This window comes from Protopterus annectens, chromosome 6.part0 (assembly GCF_019279795.1).
Source record: "Protopterus annectens isolate FY-2018-M chromosome 6.part0, PAN1.0, whole genome shotgun sequence".
In the NCBI taxonomy this organism is placed as follows: Eukaryota; Metazoa; Chordata; order Ceratodontiformes; family Protopteridae; genus Protopterus; species Protopterus annectens.
Window position 1 is genome coordinate 34,513,863 of NC_056737.1, and position 22,484 is coordinate 34,536,346.

At 43.0% G+C, this 22,484-nt stretch overlaps 1 protein-coding gene across 3 annotated transcripts in view; it reads left to right on the forward strand.

Annotated features, from left to right (window-relative positions):
* RPAP1 (RNA polymerase II associated protein 1) overlaps nucleotides 1-22,484 on the forward strand; it is a 2,926,740-nt gene that overhangs the window by 1,898,771 nt on the left and 1,005,485 nt on the right. For all 3 annotated transcript variants that reach the window (XM_044073828.1, XM_044073829.1, XM_044073830.1), the window contains one exon: nucleotides 15,320-15,477. In XM_044073828.1, the coding sequence (XP_043929763.1) occupies nucleotides 15,320-15,477 (158 nt within the window). The remainder of the gene's footprint in view (nucleotides 1-15,319; nucleotides 15,478-22,484) is intronic.

Consider the following 22,484-nt stretch of genomic DNA (forward strand, 5'->3'; position numbering starts at 1 on the left):
CATCTTCGAGAAAGCTCGAGGCACAGTAATATCCTATGATCCTCAGGTGCTAACCCTCAGATCTAGTTTGCCGCTGGCAGCAGATCGCATATGAGAGGCTCAGGCCAGTATATTTTTTCTATATTCTTTATATATATTTCTTTTTATAGACTTATAGTTATTTCTTAGTGTTTAAAATAAATAATATAGGGGTGTTATTTGTGACTGTATTTAGACTAGATTAGTTAGTTTAATTTTTTCTAGTTAAGGCCTGCGGGTTTTTTCTGTCAGGATTGACAGTACTTTAAATAATTTTTGCCTTAACTCTCTTTTTTCTTCAATATATATATATATATATTATAGTGTGCTGTGTGTTTTTGGATTTTCTATATTATATTAGGTCAGAATTAAACTGTTGGTTATTATAATTATTCTAGACTTTTAAAATTGTTACACTTAGATTTATATAGTGTGTTTCTTAAGTGTGCTGTGTTTTTTGGACTTTTTCTATATATATATATATATATATATATATATATATATATATATATATATATATTCAAAATGTCAGAGAAAGCCAAATCAGGCTTTAAAAGGTGTCAGTGCGGACAGAAGATGTCCATTACTGACAACCACTCATCCTGCGTCTACTGTCTTGGCCCTCTCCACTTGCAGGAAGACTGTTCCATTTGTCATTCCTTTAGTGGGAGGGTCATGCTGGAAAGACGCAGGAAGTTGGTTGACAGAGGGTTGCTTAAACCCGATTTTCAAGAGGCCCTGGACAAGGCTGAACAGGTATCCAAGTCTTCGAAGGGGTTGAAGTCTTCAAGAGTGTCGGAGCCCATGTCATCGGCTCTGAGCAACTCTTTTCAGATTCGGACGCCGGCTCCTACGACCTCAGTGCCAGGTGTCGAACATTTATCTCTGACCGAGACTCAGGTCTTGGAGCCGGTGTCAGAGGTACCACCGCCTTCTATCCTTCGCTCGGTGATGGCTTCGATCCCTTCGACCCGTTTTTTGAGGCCGCTTTCCGACTCCAATGTGGACCGAGTGGTACAGAAGCTTATAGAGAATCTCGGCTCTGTCCAAACTAATCGAAGTTTCGTCCCAGCTGGTTTCGAAACTCGAGACTATTCCTGTTCCCTCAACACTTCCTCCTCCGAGACCTGTCGAGTCATCGGAGCTAGGAATCGAAGAACTGATGATTGTAGAGCCCTCGGTGCCGAAGCCTGCAGTAGCGCTATCGGCTCCGTTGACCTCGACTCCTTCGGAACCAGCCGGAGAGTCTCGGAGCCGAAGATCTTTCCTAGGTTCCGGGGGGTCAGTCGAACTGAGATATCGGTTCCGACTCTTCCCCTCGGTGCCTCGGCTCAGATCAGTTCGGATCCATCCTCGGTGTCTGAGCCCGTGATTCCGATTCTGGAGAAACGACCACCTTCTTCGGATCGGGTCGGATCTTCGGGTCGGGGCACCGGTGCCTTTGACATCATGAGGAAGGTCTTGTCTGATCAGACACATACATCATCAGTATCTTCTTCTCCTTCCCCAAAAGGTCCGCGTTCTGCTTCTGTGCCTTTGGCCCCTACCAAGCGTCTCGACCCAATGCCTCAGAAGTCCCCACAGGGCGACTCTTGTTCCTCATATGCATCCCCAGAAGCTCCCGCTGAGGATGTTCTGAGGAAACGATTGTGCAAGAGGAGGCACATCGATTCCCCCCAGGAATCTCTCACATCTGACACCGATTTAGATGAAACAGAAGGGTTCCCATGGTCCCCCTCTGAGGATGTCTCGTTTGCAGACATTTTGGAAATCCTCAAACAAAGGGGAAACTGGCAAACCCTTACCCCTTCTGTGGATGAATCGGTCTTGCTGAAGTCTTTTGGGACTCAACCTTCTACCTCCTGGCTGACTCCGCCATTTGACGATCTCATGGATCTAATAGCCTGGAGGGCTTGGGAAACGCCCGATACAGTGAAACCAGTCCCTCGCAAGCCAAATAAATACATGACGGCCCTCCAGGACAAATCTTATCTTACACAAGGGGTTCCCATGGATACTATGGTGGTGGCGGCGGCCACTAAGAAGGAGATGTCTGAATCATCTTCTTCTGTCCATCCTCCTAATAAGGATTCTAGGACGATGGGCAGATATGGGAAGCGCATATTTAGTTCGGCGACTTTTTCCATCCGATCGCTCAACTACCTTACGCATTTCATGCATTTACAGAGAGATCTCATTAAGGAACTGGGAGATACTCTCCAGGGAAACACAGATGCTGCTGTCGCCGAGAAAGTGACAGCGCAACTTAACACCCTAAACTCCATAGTGAACTCGTCCATGATGCTGATTTCATACGCAGCCGAAGGGTCGAGTAGAGCGGCAGCTTCAGCAATCGCCCTAAGGAGGCAATCCTGGTTGCGCTTATGCTCCTTTGCGGAAGCCTTTAAGTCTTCCTTTGCCAACGCCCCCTTTGATGGTGCCTCTTTGTTTGGGCCCAAAGTAAAGGAGACTCTCACGAGGTATGAACAAGAAGGGAAGACCCTGTCTGCCGTAGGGGTCCATTTTTCCATCCCATTAAGACCCTACCTAAAGGGCAACGAGGTGGAAAAATGTGGTTCCGAAAGACTCAGGGATCCTTTCAGCCCACCCAAAGTGAGGCCCCCTCCAGAGGCAGAGGAGGGGGAAGAAACGGAAGACGACGCCCAGCCGGCAGAGGGGGTCTGCAAAATCAGGGCGACAGAGAGACTTTCTCTGGGAAGCCCTTCCAGCACTCCTGAGTGCAGGCCCGACTGTCCTACTCTGGAGGCAGTTGGGGGTCGCTTGGCTTTATACCTAGAGGCCTGACTAAATCTTACATCAGATTCCTGGGTAAAAAGCATAGTTACCAGAGACTACAACATTCCGTCATCAGAATGCCACCCAACTCCAAAAAGCTCCCAGACGTTCCACCCAGTCTGCGAGAACAGGCAACCATAGAGATAGGAAGGTTGCTTGAAAACAGAGTCATCCAGCCAGTCCCGGCGGACCAAATAGGATCCGGAACTTACTCAAGGTTCTTTTTAATTCCAAAGAAAACAGGGGACTGGAGGCCAATTTTGGACCTCAGCAAATTAAATGCCTTCGTGAAAAAGGAAAGTTCCGGATGGTCACGCTACAGTCAATCCTTCCCTTTCTGCAGAAGGGCGACTGGATGTGCTTTATAGATCTCAAAGACGCGTACTACCATATCAAGATGGCCAGGGCGTCCAGAGATCATCTGCGCTTCTGGCTGGGAGCCAGTCATTTCCAGTTTCGCGCTCTGCCCTTTGGTCTCACCTCAGCCCCCAGGGTGTTCACCAAATGCATGGCAGTAGTAGCGTCTCACTTGAGACGAAGGGGATTCCAGGTGTTTCCTTATCTAGACAACTGGCTCCTATCCGCCACCACTGAGTATCGTCCTCTACAAGCCAGGGATTACACCATCAGTCTCTGCTCCTCGCTAGGCATAACGGTGAATTTTGGAAAGTCTGTCTTATCGCCGTCACAGCGTATCTTATTTATAGGAGCACAGCTAGACACCTCCCTGGCTCGAGTTACTCTCCCCCCACCAAGAGTGTCAGACCTCAGACATCAAATTTCGGTCCTTCTCCAGAGCAAGAGAGTCCCTGCATGACAAATATTAAGAGTACTAGGCTTGATGGCAGCCTCCCTTATTGTAGTTCCCTTGGGCAGGATGCATATGAGGATTCTTCAGTGGATGCTATTTGCCCAGTGGTCGTATCGACAACTTCCACTATCTCATGAAATCTTGATCACAAATTTTTGCAAGAAGGATCTCTTGTGGTGGATACACAGTCAAGATCTAACACTAGGATGACCGTTTGTGTTACCCAGTCCGGTAGCAACTCTAACCACGGATGCTTCCCTGATAGGGTGGGGGGGATTTTTTCAGGGACAAACAGTCCAAGGTCAATGGTCCAACTTGGAGTACAACCTGCACATCAATGTTGTAGAGCTGAGGGTAGTGTTTCTAGCGTTGCAACACTTTCACAATTCCTTACCTCAGGGAACAATGACAGTTCAGACAGACAACATGTCAGTGGTCTGGTACATAAACAAGCAAGGGGGAACCAGATCTTACCCGTTATGCAGAGAGGCCCTCAGAATTTGGCAATGGGCAAAGTCCACTGGACGCTTTCTGATAGTAATGCACATCCCAGGGACTTCCAACGTAATCGCAGACAGGCTGAGCAGAGCCATCCTGTTCCCCCACGAGTGGTCCCTCAAATCTCGAGTGGCGGAAGAGATCTTCCGCAGATGGGGCCAGCCTTGCTGCGACCTGTTTGCATCCCAATTGAATGCCAAATGCAGAAGCTACTTTGCCCTGTTACCCCCTCCGGGGGGGTGTCCTCAGGGACGCACTGGTACACGATTGGCCCCCGGGTCTCCTTTACGCTTTTCCTCCTGTTCCACTAATTCCCAGGTTCTTGCAGAAAGCCACACGTCTGGACAGGACCATAATACTGATAGCCCCATTCTGGCCTCGACAAATCTGGTTTCCCTTCCTTCAATCTCATCAAGTGGAGGAACCATGGATGATGGACCCGGAGCCAGACCTGTTGACACATTCGTCGAGAGTTCCTCACACCTTCCTCAAGTCCCTCAAACTGACAGCTTGGCTGCTCCGCTTCCCATCTTAGCCAGGTCGAAGTTACTATCCCCTGCAGTACAACAAATTATTGTATCTTCTCACAAACCATCTACAAGGAAATTGTACAACAGCAAATGGAATCGTTTTGCGCACTGGGCCTCCAAACAAGGTATAGATCCATCCGGGGCTCCAGTACACAAGATACTAGATTTTCTTACCACACTTTTTCAAGAAGGTGCATCAACGTCCACGATAAGGGTTCAACTGACGGCTATATCCAATTTTCATATTGGCCGCAAAGATGGTTCTCTTATGTCCCACAGGCTTTGTAAAGCCTTCATGAAAGGTACCTTTCACCTCCGTCCCCCCTTTCATAATCCAGTAGCCCCTTGGAATCTTAATCTCATGCTGTTCTTACATTCCCTCCCTCCATCCCCCGTCCTGCGGTCCGGGAGAACGGGTTCGACTGAATTCCTTTTCAGTCTTTTCTAGATATTGTTAGCATTCAGCTTATTCTTGTACATTAGTAATGGCATCTTTTCTCCTCTATTTGAGGGCAGGGTTCCAGACAGTGTGTAGTATCTGTTTATAAGTGTTCAAGACACAGTTCTAAAGGGATTCTTCTGGTATAGCAAACTAGATCTGAGGGTTCGCACCTGAGGATCATGGGATATTACTGTGCCTCGAGCTTTCTCGAAGATGCGGAGCTGGTGATGCGGCTGACTCGGAACCGAGGATCGGCTCCGAACCCGTGTGTAAGAACAAAGGTGAGATGAACAATTCACATGGAACGTTATGGTAAGAACATAACTTCTTATTTTTTTTGTTGGAAATTTATGCATAGATCTTTTTTTACACCTCACAGAACTGCACTAATGTATAAAAAAAAAGGTAGTTTGTTGGAAATGGAGGTTAAAGCAGATTGGCAACATATATTTTTTGATTATGTTGTACTTAAACCATATTGGAATAACATTAATCTTTTTTTACAGGCATTATTTAGTAACACATTTTCTTTAACTCAGTAATTCTATTTAATACTCCTATGCCTGATTGTGTTAAAAGACTAAACTATCCACTTTTATGGTCCATCTTATCAGTTGCAAGGAAATTTGCAACTATGAATTGGAAAAGTGAAACTACTCGCTCTTTCTAAGAATTTTTGAGTATTGCAACCGAAGTGTGCCACTTGGAACTAATTGCCATCAAAACAAGATCCATCAGAATCACTTCTTCCTACAGCATGTGGATGAAACTTAAAGAACTGCTAAACAAATCACGGTTGAAACTCATAGTAATTGTTAATCATTGATAACCTTTCGAAAGTTTATTGTTAATTACACACACTTGTAAATAGTTGATGTGAGAGTGTTCAATCTCGCCTTTGTTCTTACACATGGGTTCGGAGCCGATCCTCGGCTCCGTGCCGGCCGACTGCAAGCTCTGCATCGAGAAGAAGCTCGAGGACATCTAATACCCACAATCCCCCTCTGCCTTTACCTCAGATCTAGTTTGCCGCTGCTGCATACGCATCGCTGGAGACTAGCTCGAGGCTTTACAGATAAGATTTTTATCTATTCTGTTTAAATTTCAGAAATTTCTTTCAATCTAGTTACTTAAAGTATAAGAGTAGGTGTGTGAGTGGATTAGGAATTCTCGGTACCTTAGAATAAGTTTAACTTAGTTAACTTTCGGGTATAGAGTTTTTCGGGGCCTACCACCCCTACTTGGACACTTGTGACTAGAAACTTGTTGTAGTCTTGCTTTTAGGCAGTTATCACGGATTTGACATTTTTGACTAAAAACTTGTGGTAGTCTTGTTTTTAGCTATTATCAAACGGACTCTTATTACCGGATTTGACACTATTACTGGATTTGACTTTTTACTGGACTGGACTGTCTCTTTCATTTGTCAGTATATCTGAGAAGATAAAATCTGGCTTTAAACGTTGTCAGTGTGGCCAAAAAATGTCGGTCACAGACAACCACAGTTCCTGTGTCTACTGTCTTGGCCCTCTCCACTTACAAGAGGACTGCTCTATTTGTCACTCTTTTAGTGGGAGGGTCATGACAGATAGGCGCAGGAAACTGATGGATAGAGGATTGCTGAAACCCTCTTTCCAGGAGGCTCTGGATGCTTCAGACCAGGCATCCAAGTCTTGAAGGTCGGCGTCGGAGCCAAAGTCATCGGCTCCGAGCTCTTGAGTCTAGTTAGATCACCGGTTCCACAGACTTCGGGCCGAGTGTTCAACTGTTGGCAGTTCCTGAGCCTCGAGTCTTGGAACCGGTGACGGAGCTCCCTCCACCGACTCTGTTGAGGTCGGCTCCGTCTTCGATCCCTTCGCCTCGTTCTTCTAGGCCCGTTCCGACACCGGCGTGGACCGTGTGGTGCAGAAACTTATGGAGCATACGGCCCTGTCCAAGCTTATTTCGGTCTCCTCTCAGTTGATGTCGAGACTTGAAGGCCTGCCACTATCTCCATCTGTTCCTCCTCCGAGACCTGTTCAGTCTTCGGAGCCGGAAGAAGCTGACCTGATGATTGTGGAGCCCTCGGTGCCAGAACCGTCTTTTTCTCGGTCGGCACCGTTTACCTCGACTCCATCCGATCCGGTACCGGAGTCTCGGGGCCGAAGATCTGTCCTTGGTTCCGGGACCGAGAGTCGGACCGATGTTTGTTCCGCGCTCCCTCTCGGGCCTCGCACGGATCGATTCGGTTCCGTCCTCGGGTCGGTGCCTTCGGCTCCTGTTTCGGGGATTCTTCCCATTTCTTCGGAACCGGGAGATACCTCGACTCGGGACCCGGGGGCCTTCGACCTCATGAGGAAGGTGTTGTCTACCCAGACAACCACATCAGCAGGTACAGCTTCTCCTCCCCGCAAAGGACCGTTATCCTCCTCTGCACCCACGGCCACGTCCAAGCGTCGGGCACCAGTGTCTCAGCCACCCCTGGAGGGTGCCCCCTCTTCCTCGGAGGCTTCTTCGGATGCTCCCCACGAAGAAGTTCCTAGGAAAAGACTGTGTAAGAGGAGACACTTGGATTCTCCACAAGAATCCTTGACATCTGATACTGACTTAGATGAGTCAGAAGGGTCCCCTAAGTCACCTTCAGAGGATGTCTCTTTTCTGACATCTTGGAGATCCTTAAACAGAGAGGTGACTGGCAAGCCCTCCCCCCTTCTGAGGATGAGTCAGTTTTGCTGAAGGCATTTGGTGCCCGTCCTTCCTCCTCCTGGGTCACTCCGCCCTTTGATGAGTTAATGGAATTAATTGCTCGAAGGGCGTGGGAGACTCCTGACACGGTGGAACCAGTCCCTAGGAAGCCAAATAAGTACATCACGGCACCACAGGACAAAGCTTACCTTACCAAAGGAGTTCCAGTAGACGCCATGGTGGTGGCAGCGGCCACGAAAAAGGAGATGTCGGAGTCTTCCTCATCTGTCCATCCACCTAACAAAGATTCTAGGACCATGGACAGATACGGGAAGCGCATTTTCAGTTCAGCGGCTTTCTCTATGCGTTCCCTGAACTATTTGACTCATTTTACACGTTTACAGAGGGATCTAGTCAAAGAGTTGGGAGATACCCTCCAGGGTGCTACAGATGCCGCTGTCTCAGAGAAAGTTACAGCGCATCTCAACACCCTTCGTCCATTGTGAACTTCGTCCATGAGGCTGATATCCTATGCAGCCGAAGGATCGAGTAGGGCAGCGGCTTCAGCGATTGCTCTTCGTAGGCAATCCTGGATGCACTTATGTTCATTTGCGGAAGCCTTCAAGTCTTCCTTTACTAACGCCCATTTGACGGGGCCACACTTTTTGGCCCTGAAGTAAAGGAGACCCTTACCCGGTGTGAACAGGAGGGAAAGACCCTGTCCGCTGTTGGAGGCCGTTTTCCACCCTTCCAGACCGCACCCCAAAGGGCAACGTGGTGGGAAAATGTGGTTTCGAAAACCCCAAGGATCTTTCCCAAACACACAGGGTGATGCCCCTCTAGAGGCAGAGGGGGCAGAGGTGGAAGACGCCGCTCTGGCGGCAGAGGGGTCCGAAAACCAAGGTGACAGGGATAACCTCCTGGCAAACCTTTTCAGCACTCCTGAGAGGTGGCCTGACTGTCCTGCTCTGGAGGCAGTCGGGGCTCCCTTAGCTTTATACCCTCAGGCCTGGCACAACCTTTCCTCAGACAATTGGGTAAAAGCGTTGTTACCAGAGGTTACAAAATCCCATTTCTATCCACCCCATTCCAAAGAAAGCTCCCAGATGTACCACCCCATCTCGAGAGCCAGCAGCTACAGAAATTTCAAAGCTGCTAGAAAAAGAGTCATCCAACCAGTCCCAGCGGACCAAATAGGATTCGGAACTTACTCAAGGTTCTTTTTAGTTCCAAAGAAAACAGGGGACTGGAGGCCGATTCTGGACCTAAGCCATCTCAACACCTTTGTCAAGAAGGAAAAGTTCCGAATGGTCACGCTTCAATCGATCCTTCCATTCTTACAGAAGGACGACTGGATGTGCTCAATAGATCTGAAGGACGCATACTACCACATCAAAATGGCCAGGGCGTCCAGGGATCATTTGCGCTTCCGGCTGGGAGCCAGTCACTATCAGTTTCGAGCCCTGCCCTTTGGCCTGACCACAGCCCCAGGGTCTTCACCAAATGCATGGCAGTGGTAGCGTCTCATCTGAGGCGCCTAGGATTCCAGGTGTTTCCGTATCTGGACGACTGGCTCCTGTCTGCCACCACCAGGCGTCAACTGATACAAGCCAGGGATTACACCCTACAACTTTGTACACACCTTGGCATTTCAGTAAATTTCGAAAAATCGTTGCTACAGCCATCACAGCATATCTTATTCATAGGAGCGGAATTAGATACACGTCAGTTAGTTCTAAAACTTCCGACAGAAAGAATAGTAGCACTTCAATTCAACATTTCCCTTCTTCTGTCGTCCAGAAAGTCCCCAGCAAAAATTGTTCTGAAAGTTTTGGGTCTCATGGCAGCTTCTCTCATTGCAATACCATTGGGAAGACTGCACATGAGAGTGCTACAATGGCTTCTATTTGCACAATGGTCATTCCAACAACTTCCACTGACTCACGAAATATTGATAACGAAAACATGCAAATCACACCTAATGTGGTGGTTACAGACTTGCAACCTATCTGGCGGAAGACCATTTGTGCTACCCACACCGTCAGCGACGATAACCACGGACGCTTCCCTGATAGGGTGGGGGGGCATCTTTCAGGGACAGACAGTCCAAGGCGAATGGACCAATCTGGAGTACAATCTGCACATCAATGTTCTGGAGTTGAGGGCAGTGTTTTTGGCGTTGCAACACTTTGCTCCCCTTCTTCCTCCAGGGACCATTGCAGTTCAGACAGACAACATGTCCGTAGTCTGGTACATAAACAAGCAAGGGGGAACCAGGTCTTACCAACTATGCAGAGAGGCCATGAGAATTTGGCAATGGGCAGAGTCCACCGGTCGCTTTCTGATCGCAACGCACATCCCGGGGTCATCCAACGTCATAGCCGACAGGCTGAGCAGGGCAATACTATTGCCTCACGAGTGGTCCCTCAAACAGTCAGTTGCGGGAAGGATTTTTTGCAAATGGGGCCAGCCTACCTGCGATCTGTTTGCGTCTCCAATGAACGCCAAATGCAGGAGCTACTTTGCCCTATTACCCCCTCCAAGGGAAGTCCCCAGGGACGCTGGTGCACGATTGGCCCCCGGGTCTCCTATATGCTTTTCCTCCATTTCCCCTGATTGCAAAGTTTCTACAGAAAGCAAACTACCTTCAGAGGACTATAATTCTCATTGCTCCGTTCTGGCCTCGTCAAATTTGGTTCCCCTTTCTATTGCATCACCGCATTCGGGGACCTTGGATGCTGGACCCAGAGCCAGATCTACTGACTCACTCGTCAGGAGTTCCTCACCCATCCCTGGAATCTCTCCATCTAGCAGCTTGGCTGCTCCGCTTTTAGCCAGGTCAATTCCCTTACATCGGCGGTTCAAGATATTTTGGTAGCTTCTCATAAAGTTTCCACTACAAAGACTTACACCAGTAAGTGGAAGCGTTTGTCTTCTGGGCGGAGTCACATCAGTTGGACCCTGTTACAGCTCCGTTGAATAAGGTTTTAGAATTTTTGACTGAATTATTTCATGAAGGAGCTTCCCGGCTACCTTAAGAGTACAGTTAGCTGCCATTTCTAACTATCATGTAGAAGAAAGTGGTGCACCTATTATGGCTCACAGACTTTGTAAAGCCTTTTTAAAAGGTTCCTTTCATATCAGACCACCAGTCAGAAGTCCGACATCACCGTGGAATTTAAACTTATTGCTCTCTAAATTGATGTTACCACCCTTTGAACCAGCTTCAAGTTGCACTTTGAAATTTTTGTCATGGAAAACATTATTTCTAGTGGCTATTACATCTGCTAGACGGGTGTCTGAGCTGCAGGCCCTTTCGGTCAAACATCCTTATTTAATTTTTCATTCTGACAGAGTATCCCTACGCACTAATCCATCCTTTCTTCCCAAAGTTTGTTCTACTAGTAATATTAATCAGTCCATCGAATTACCCACCTTCTTTAAAACCACTCTAATAAATTAGAGTATATGTTGCACAAACTAGACGTCCATAGACAACTCAGATTTTATTTGGATAGAACAAAAGATCACAGGAAATCTGATCAACTATTTGTAGCTTTTGCTGACAGCAGAAAGGGTCTTGCAGTTCTGAAACGAACTCTTTCGAAGTGGCTAACTGACTGTATCATTTATGTTTATGAAGATTCTGATCAAACATTATCAGCAAAACCCAGAGGACATTCTACCAGATCAATTTCTACATCTTTGGCTCACGCAGCTCGTTTACCTTTAGACACTATTTGTGCGGCTGCTACTTGGGCTAAACCACATACATTTATATCTCATTACAAAGTGGAAAGGGTTTCTAGGGATAGGGCAACCTTTGGTTCCACTGTGCTCAAGAACGTTCTCCCTTGAGTTCCTCAGGATCATGGAGCTAGGGACGCTACCCATGTGTAAGAACAAAGGCGAGATTGAACACTCTCACATAAAGAAGTTATGTCCTTACCATAACGTTCCATGTGGAGTGTTCATCTCGCTTGTTATTACACTCCCACCCTTCCCACCCTTAGGAAGAACGTTCGATTTGGTGCCTGGTCTGGAGTATTCTCCTTCTGCTGTTGCAGTATTACTGTTACTATCATACACTGGGTATGTTTGTATATATGTATTTTATGTATATAGTTGGCATGTGTGCGTGCTTATGTCTGGTTTGCTTGCAAACTAGATCTGAGGTAAAGGCAGAGGGGGATTGTGGGTATTAGATGTCCTCGAGCTTCTTCTCGATGCAGAGCTTGCAGTCGGCCGGCACGGAGCCGAGGATCGGCTCCGAACCCATGTGTAATAACCAAGGCGAGATGAACACTCCACATGGAACGTTATGGTAAGGACATAACTTCTTTTTTTTGTTGGTTTCTGTTCATATTGATTTTTTTTCTGTTTGCAAGTTCCTTTATTCAAATGGGATGTCATAATTACTTTTTTCATTTAAAACATAAATAAACATATTTTTTTAAAAAAGAAAATCAATCAATGAGAGACATTAAAAGTAAGCCCAAAGCATAGAAACATGACCTCCTCCACATTCGCCATCTTAGTTTGTCAATTCGACCATTTAACATCTTTCTTTGAAACAGTGGGAATGGAGCTTAACTTCATGCTTGAACTGGTCTTGCCTTCCTGCCACTGGGAATTACTGCCATTCACTTTATCTGGACTTCTCCTAGCTTCAGGGCACAAGTAATTATCTGCATTTTATAGAACACTTAGTGCCTCCATGGGACTGACAAATGTTTGGGGGGATCCAGGAAAGATATTCTTAACTGTGCTGAGTAAAGGAAGTGCCATCTTAAGCCCTTTTGTTTTCAAAATCATGTCACTTACATAAATACATTTATTTTCTTTTATGTCTCCAACAAAAAGTTATAGTCTACAAAATCTCTCATGTCACCCACTATCAGCTTCATTCTAGGGTACCACATTTCTGCCAGTACCCGTTCATTAACCTAACAGGTCTGCAGTCTAACAATGATAGGGCTTGACTGATTTGACTTGTCTGAGCCAGGTTGCCATGTGGGTGTACGCACCCTCTCAATTTTTATTTCTCATACTTGGAAACTACTCCATTTGGCCAAGATATCACAAATGTACTTCACCTCACTTCTGTCAAGGATCCCCATTAATTTCAAATTCTTTGCCTTAGCCCAATCTTCTGGATCCTCTAACATTGCTTCTACATAGTCTACTCCCTCAGCCTGGTCTTCAGTTCTACATTCTCATCCACGTCTTGGATTGCTGTAGCATGATGAGACAATGTGAATTCTACTCCCTCCTTGCAAATGATCTCCTAAAGTTTCCTTTAGTTTCTAGCCAAATAGATGCTAGCATGAGCATCTTGTCTGACATACTTTTGGCTGCTACACCTCTCTCATGATCATTAGCCATATTTGCTTTCTCCTCCATCCATTTTTACGACCCAATTTCTTATTGAAATCACTTTTTTATTCTTCTTAGTCATCCTACAGTTTGCCTACCAAACCTTAAATCTGAAGGCTAAAACATCTCTTACCTTTTCAGTGGCGAATTATACAAATAATAGAAACTTATAGGAACTGCAGATGGATTAGATTGCCAAATAGCAAATGTCACACTGGAAGTCAATCCCATAATCAAATTTTTTAAGCATGGTTTAGAAAATGAATTGGGTTTATATGATGCTAGGTCTGAAGGACACTGGCCTTCAGAGAGAGCAGCACAGCGTTTTGTGACTACATAGCTGTCACTAGTTAAAATGATTGTGCTGTGAGGGACCGTGTGCTGCTATCAAATTCAGAACTGAGTTACATTTAAATCACTGATGCTAGAAAGGCAATCTTATGTACTTTGCATAGTTAAGTAGCCTTTTATCATTGTGTGAAAAATTTTTTAAATAAGTTTCACAGGGGTATTTTTCATACAGGCTGTTAGATTTAGGTGGCAAATGTAGGGTTTTGCATTAAATTTGCAGTGATAGTCTGGCATACTGTTTGGGTGGGTATCCTCAGGGTGAGAATTGCAGAGCATGTCCTTTATAGATTTGTAGTGAGGTGTTGTAATATCAGAGGTAAAGTCTTAACAGATCTGTCTTAAATTCTGATTGTACAATTATCCCCACCTAGATTTAAATTCAGCTAGGTACATTAAATGAAAATAAAAAGGTGTACATGTCTTTATACCTGAAATCACCAATTAAATATATTTTTAACTAATGGTTAGGATGTATTATTATTATAGTTATTATTAGAAATTTGCTAATATATTTTTCAACAGTTTCAGAGTTATGGTTATTTTTGTTACTAGAAACCACCAGTAGTCTTGTTTAAGTATTTCAGTGTATGTGTTTTATTTATTTATATTTGTTTCCTGGGTAGTGCACTGATCTCAATGGACTATTTGCTTGCACAGCCCAGGTGAATAGCATCACATAAGTAATGAACAAAACATATATACAGATACAAGAATATGCTTATATATAGATATATTAACAGATGCAAGAAGTTTTTTGCCATTCAGTTCAAAGCAAACATGTACTTGACATTTTTATCAGAAAAGCTCACAGTACAGATGTATTGGCATTTCAGTAGGGTGAATTGTAAGCCAGAATTTCCATTTGCAAATGACAAAACTACAGTTTTGTGAGTCATTTGAAATGAAAATGATAGTTCTTCAGAATAATGTATATAAGAATATAAATATATGCTGGTGGTGTGGCTTCAGGACTAAAAAGGAAATGTATTTCTGTATAAAGGTAATATTTTTATTGTTGTGGCTTAGAATTGACACACAAATTATGTTTTTATTAAAGTCCAAGACATATCTGCTCCTTTATCTTTGAGGCCAGGAGTCAAGTCTAAAGGTGCCTTGTATGTAATTATGTCTGCAGGATTTCCTGAGCATTTCATAAGAAATATCAAATCATTTTGGAGGATTATCTTTATCTATAGAGAGTAAAAACTATTTAAATCTTAAAATGCCCTGTAATTTGAAGACATTCTTCTGGAAAATGGTCAATAGTAAAGGTTTTAAAAGTGCTCCTTTATTACTCAGTTGACTGTTAGCGATGTATGTAGCCTGCTCTGCTCTGAGTGTCTGCTGCATTTACATAATTCTTGTTTCTTTCTCTAGTTGCAGTTTTATTTTTTTTCTCTTTTTAGGTGTCTGCCTTATTTCTAGGTTTTTGTGTTTTACCTAGCATAAAAAGCAGTTTCCTTCTGTGTTCATGCACAAAACTTTCAAAGTTTTCTTGGGTAAACTCTGGCTCTTTTTCATTATTTCATCAGACATGTGAGCTACTTCATATCTGTAGTATTTGGAAATTACTTTATTAAGGATGCCACTGATTTGCTGTCAGCAAAATATATGTAAAAGGTAAAGCTATTATCTTTGACTATTGTAGCATACATTGATTTACATGGAGGTCAGGTAAACTTTTTCTTGTACCAGCCAAACCTTGTGCATCTTGAAAATGCTGATGTAATTATGTTGTTTGATGGTTGGCCCCCCATTTTTGGGTGGGGTAATCATTTTGAGAATGTTGATAGCAGAGTGGTAATAACCTGTGAAATTTTATCTCTTTTTCAGCTAAATAAATATGACCTAAAGAGCAAAATTTGCCGTTTTGTAGTGCAGGATCCTGAGGATCTCCACCTAACACAACAGGAAGCCTTTCTTCTTAGCACAGAAGCTTTCAGACTGTGGGCAGTAGCTGCTGAATATGGTCAAGCGTGCACCCTTTTCAAGTGAGTGATGCATAACAAATTAACTGAAGGGTTTACAATTGCTGCCCCATTATGAATACTTAATGCTGATCTATGTACTTTATTTGAATAACACAGTTTTTGTTTTTGGTCCTTGGAATTTGGTTTTGTAGATGGACTTCTTGTCATGGTTCTAGCTTTTTCTACTGCATTGTCATAAAAAGAGAAGTGTGAATTCATATTTTCTGTGCACCTTGATCCAACCTCCATCTTCACCAGTCACTGTAAGTTAATGTTTTAAGGTCTTGATAATTGAATATATAAATGTTGGCATATCCAGTTGTATTATGTGTTGCATTTTGTAAAAAAACAGAATGGCAATCTTGGTTTAGTAACGTTTCTTATTAACAGAGATCTGTGCTTTAATGTGACTGATTGTTACTGCTATGTTTAACTTAGATCTGGTCAGGTAGTTGGTTAATGTTGTGAACTGTAGTGCCAGTTGTACAAGATTTGATTCCCTCAACCTTCATTGCCCTTGAGGGAGTTACTTAATCACCTGGTGGTTCTAGGTCATCCCTGAGAAGAGACAATGTCCAGTGGGTCTACCTATTTAACAAATAGGATTATTATTATTATTATTATTATTACTACTACTACTACTACTATTACTATTATTATTTGATGAAGCTCTAACAAGGGCAGAAGCACTCATCTCTTATTTTAACATAATAAACCATGGTTTAAACAAACAAAATCAGCTTGAATCTTGTTTTCATATTTTTAGTAAGAATGCAAAGTGATCTTTGACACAGAACTTACATAAGAAGTTTTGACAGTGATCTGTTTTCTTAATTTGTATGCTGATATCAACAGTAATTGTACAACGTCCCCCCCACTTACAGCTCTGAGCTCAGTTCTTTTATTTAGTCATATAAGTTATTTAGTTGAATTTGCAGCACATTAACAGTAAGTTGTAATAGGAATGCAGGTGGTACAATTTTCACAGTGTAATCAAAAGCATTGTTTGAATACCTTTTGTACCCAAAGCCATGGTGTATTGTCTTTACCATTCACGCTCCCTCGTGCTGCTGCTGTATGAGACCCTTTATTTTTTTATGTTTTCAATTAGCAGCTTATGTGTCTGTGGTATATATGATTTAGTTTAACATAATATTGTTTTTGCCAAATATATAACATGATTTTGAGGTACTAATATTTTAAATGTTTTCCATTTGGTTTCTGTTTTTGACTGTCATGTTTATTTTTATTTTATTTATTTTTTGTTGACCAGGTTATTCCCACTAAGATCATAGGAGGTAACTAGGCTTCTAGGGCCTTTACAATCCTAGCCAAGTACATCCCTTGTTTCCAAGAATGTCAAGATATTAAGCGGAACTAAGTAAACAACTACTGCCCCTATCTAAGAGGGACGCAGGTGAAACTCCTGGGGTGAATTTGCAGTTTCCTATCCAGTCATCCAAATTACGCTTAAATAGGTTACGCTTAAATAGGGTCAGCAAGGGGCTCTTCTTCACCTGAATTGGAAGTTTGTTCCAGAGGAGAGATAACCTCTGTGAGACATATCTGTCTGTCCAGCAGGTCCTGTTGATGTTGCATGCTAGGTTGAGTTCCGAAGAGTGAGTGCATCATATTCCATTTGATTTACAAATGTGCAGCATTTTCGTTGGAACAGAATCTGAGATTGCTTTAAATGCAAGGCAGAGGTCACCTCTGAGTAGTCTGTAAGACAGAGAGTATAGTGACAGTGATTTCTGTCTGTCAACTTATGACATATGCTGAAGACCCTGAATTTTCTTTGTAAGAAACCTTTGTGGTCTTTCCAGTTGCTGCATGTGCCTGGTAAGGTACATACCAAAGGTAGCATTGTACTCTATTATTGGCCTGATGAGTGATGAGTACAGGGAGGGTTATAACCTCTTTTGTTCTGTAAGCAGTACCCTTACTTATGAGGTGGGCGACGTAGAAAGCCTTTTTTACCACTGTGGAGATGTGATGGTCAAAGGAAAGGTTGCTGTCAATCTGTGTGCCCAAATCTCTCACAACTGATTGCATGTTTAGCATGTTGTTATTAATGTGATAATCTGCAGGGATGTTGCCCTTGCCATAGGGGATGATAATGCATTTTGTTGCAGTGAGTTTTCTCCCATGATTTCAGCAGCAGTTGTTTGTCTGTGTAAGTCCCTCTTATAGGATGTTGACATTGTCTGGGGACTGAATGACTGCACCCAGTTTGCAATCATCAGGAAACTTTGTCAGCCATAGGCCTTTCATTTTAGCCTATACATCCAAGAAGTAGATTCCAAAGAATAGGTACCCAAAGGCCCTAGCCAGGTCCAAATAGGCCATATGCATGGATTTATCTTTGTCCAGGGCTTTGGTGACTGTCTCAAAGAAGTGCACCAACTTCAAGAGGAAGGATCTCTCTTTAACAAAGCCAAACTGGGTCAGGTCAAGAATTAGGAAGTCTCCTATATCTTTGCTGATAAGGCCCATGATTATTCTTTTTTATAGCCTTGCAAATTAGGCTGGCCAGGCTTATGGGTCCATAGTTCCTAGGGTCTTTGGGGGTGCCTCCTTTATGTAACAGGATGACTGTTCCCGTTTTCCATTCAGCAGGTACAAAAGCAGTGGTTAGGATGTGGTTAAAAAGGGTAGCCAGCGGTGCAGCTAGTTCTTGTTTTAATCCATTTAGAATGCAGCCTGAGATATTGTCAGGTCCCAAAGATGCTGTGTTTTTGGCTTTGGAGAATGTGTTTATGACCTGCTCCTTGGAGATACTAGGTAGAGGGCAGGTGGTAAGGATGCTTAGGTGGATATGTGGCGGGGACAGGGGGGAGGAGTTTTCATTTAACCTGTCAGCTAACAGGTTGGCTGTTTTTGTGGGTTCAGTATATTGGTGCCATTAACAACCAGTTCTGTGCAGATCTGGCTTTTTCCTTTAAGGTTTCTGATGTAGCTAAAGAAGGCCTTATGGTTGTCCTTAGCGAAGGAGTCTAATTTGGATTCATAGCTAGCTTTAGAATGCCTTACAAGGTGTCGTATTTGCTTGTTAATGTTGAGAAGGAAATGCTTCCAAATCAGAGACTGGTCCTTCCTGCTCTTGGACAACATTTTCTTTATCTTATTGTATAACCTCTTAAAGGTGGATGCCCACCAGGCAGGCTTGTTATTTCACGAGGATCTTATTTTCATCCTGTCATGTACAGCTGAGTAACTACATTTGTACAAATGCCTGTACAAGGCATTGGTGTAAGTTCCAGTATAGGTATCCATACCATTAGTGAGGGCAGGGGTTATGAAGCTATTTATGCTGTCATGTATTAGGTTGTAATTGGCTTTGGAGAAGTGTTTTAGTCTGATTTCTGCTAATTGGGGGGGGGGGTCAGATGTTATTGTTAATTCTAAAGAGACTGATTTATGATAAGACCTCACAAGGGAGGGTTGCACGCATGAGGTGGTGCAGTGATCACCCATGGTAGTGAGCACCATATCCAGAATGTTTGGGCCCACTGTAGGGTTGTCACCCTTAAGAAGAATAACAGCAGTCGTACAGAATATGAGTCCTAAGTATTGCTGGAATTGAATTCTTCCTCAAGTTTTGGTGAGTACCTCCCTGAGGTGGATCCTGTTTTTTACAAAATCTCACCATGATGACACTGATACATAGAATGCATTTTATATAACATATATAATGGACAGAAGTAGGTTAAAAAATCAAAAAAAAGATAGATGGGTGCATAAGACCTAGATTAAAAAAGTGTCCAATACTGGTAGGCGCACTGGTGCCAGGACTGGAAAAAATGGCAGTGTAGAATCCTCATGACGCAAAGACATTCCTATAAATGGGGCTAGGCCAGGCCCAGGGGGAGGATGCCCCCCCCGTTCTAGAAGGAAGTAGCATTCCGCAAAAATTGATTGTCCAAAAAATAGCCATAAAGACGACAGAGTGGACTATTGAGGATAGGAAAGAAATTGTGTATTGTTACTATTATGCAAGAAGCCCAGAATTTCCAGACAGAAGATGTACAAAAAGATTGAGAGAAAAATTAGAGGAAAGAAAAATACTTCCACAAGAAAAACTGTCAGAAGTTTCAAATAAAATTTGTGTTCAGTAATACAGCAGATTTAAGAAAAACATTAGAGAAGAAACCTTGATCTGTTTGGAAAAAGAAGCATCTGAGGAAGTGCAAAAATATAAAGAACAAAATCTAGAGACTTTTGAAAGGTGTAAAAAAGAAATATTGATATGGAAAAGAAAGAGAGATCTGCTGTGGTGCAATATTTATGCAAAGGAGAAAACCAAATTAATCAACACAAAAAAGGCAGTTGCAAAGGTATTCAAAGAGAAATGGAGTCAAAGGCATCCAGATACATTTCACAATAAAAAAATAACATCACAAAGAGGGAATATAGAACAGACGATTAGTAATGTAGAAGTTAAAAAAAAATAGAAGTTGAACTTATGTAATACTTCTGAAGTAACGGATTTAGTGTAGAAAGTCTAACACAGTTTACATCTAACGCAGTTTAAATCACAGCATGATGGAACGAGTCCCCAAAGTAAGGAGAAACAGGAAGATGACAGACAATCTGTAGAAGAAATATGAACCACTGGAAAGAAAAAGAGATTTAGTGTCTTTCGGCTTTTAGGGGTCGCCACAACAGAACTCTGGTCCGCTAATGATTGGCAGTGGATTTTTATGGTGCCGAGTTGCCAGCCCAACCTTCAAAGAAGGCACACCCATTCATGCACGCACCTACCTGCATGTCTTTATACGTCACTCGACCACGGGGAGTACATGCAGACTCCACATAGAAGGCGCTCCAGCCGAGAATTGAATGGGAGAACCGCTGCACCACCACAGCCATTCAAGAGATTTAATACGGTGCAATATTTATGCAAAGGAGAAAGCAAAACCAATCAGTACAAAAAGAGCAGCACCAAAAATATTTGAAAAGTACAGGCAAAGGCATCCTGACATGGAAAATTTTACAGTACAAAAAATAAGAAAACAAAGAGAAAAAGTAGAAAACAGGATAGTAACGGAGAAGTTAAAGGAAAACTCCACCCAAGAACTAAAAAAAAAACTGTTTTTTTCACTCTATCTTTGTTTCTTGACCTATTTTAACACATCAAAATCACTCTAAGTCCTTTATTTGTATATTTAGCCTGTTTTCCGCAACATGGCTATCAATGGGGCTTGATGTATCAACGTGATCTTGTACTCCCTCAAGACTTTCTCTTTCCCATAGTTCTTTGTATGACTCATGCCAGACATAAAGAAGTAACTTTGAATTCCCATGTCATTCACATATAATGAGATTTGGGAGGGTCACTGTTATTTTCTTTACCTTCTGTAAAAGGACTACTACTTCTCTGTCTCTAATCACCCTCATTTATGTTTGGCTCAGATCGTGATTTATACTATACTTAGAAGTTATCCATCTACAGCCAGAAAAGTAACTAAATTACAGGTCTTTGTTCATTATTTTCTTTTGTATTTGAAGAGGGATTGAGAGTCCCCTCCCACACACTACTGCAGAGGTGTTAAAGAGACCCTTGAAGAATCAATTTCTAAGACTACAAAAGAAAACCCTGAACTAAGGCCTGCAATTTAGTTCCTTTTCTGGCTGTGGCTGAATAACTTCTAAGTTTAGTGTAATTAACTCTGCCCCGTTGTTTTATTTATAAAGTTTCCTGTAATATATCAGCATTATTCCTCTTAACTTCTCGGGTACTCTTATTTCACAATCAGTTTAAGTCCTTCTACTCGGTAACCATCCTTTCAACTTTTTGTTGTCTAACCCTTGGCACCAAATATTTGTTTACTTTATGCAGCTGCATAAAATTCCTGTCTTATTGCTTTTGCCCTAAAGGCACTAAGATTATCCAATTTTCCCCCCATGTATTTCTTAGCTTCTACTAGCCTAGCTTTCCTGTCTTCCACTCTTTCCAACCACCATTTAACTTAGTTTAATTCTATTATGTGTTTTTGTCTACTTCCTTTCCATTTATTTTTCAACTTGGACTCTACTTTTTGTCTAATCCTGTTCCCTCATCCCACATCATTTCTATCTTCTGCTCCTCTGATTCAACCTTATCTAATTCCTTTACTAACTCTTTCTGTAGCCATTTTGCAGAACTTACTGCGGTGGTGGTGCTGCGGTAGCGTTGTCGCCTCACAGTAAGACGTTGTCCTGTTTGATTCTCAGCGAAAGCGTCTTCTGGGTGGAGACACGCGTGAATGAGAGTACCTTTGTTGAAGGTCGTGCGTCAGGGCTGGCAACACGGCACGTAAAAATCTACTGCCAATCATTAGCGGACCGGAGTTCCGCTGTGGCAACCCCTAACCGGGAAAAGCCAAAAGACGCAAATATTTTTCAGCAGATATGTTAGAAATTGCCAGTACTGGTCCTCTTTAACTCCCCTGTCCAGCTGAAGTTCCATTACTGAAGGGGAATGATCACTAGTAACAACAGTAGTGTGAGTGATGACCCATTCTACTCTGTACATGTGCTATTCAGTAATATACCCCGCTATGTTATTTTGCCCAAGCCAGTATTTACCTGAGTAATAAGTAAACTCACTACTGTTATAATAGCCACCATACTTAATGTCTTTGTATATACTTTTTTAAGCAGATTCCTTATCTGTATTTTGTTTTTTCTGGATCTCCTGGTACATTCCAGTCACCCATCATTGTCAGCAGTGTACAGTAATAACTTGTCCTAGAATTCTTTTGATTTCTTCTGTACTAGTTTTGGGAGGGACATACACAGCTGCTGCCATAACCAGTATGCCTCTCCATCTCATTTGTGCCACTACATATCTACCTTATGGGTTTTTGTATTCCATTTCCCCTTTAAACCCCCACATTACTGCCATACATAGTCATAACCCCTGTACCTCTAACCGCTTTCAAGCATGAGTAATGCCCCACCATTTTAGCATATCTTATCTTAATGCCTCATTTTCAATCTTTGCAAGATGTGTTTCCTGTAAAACTGTTATCTGTGAACCTGTT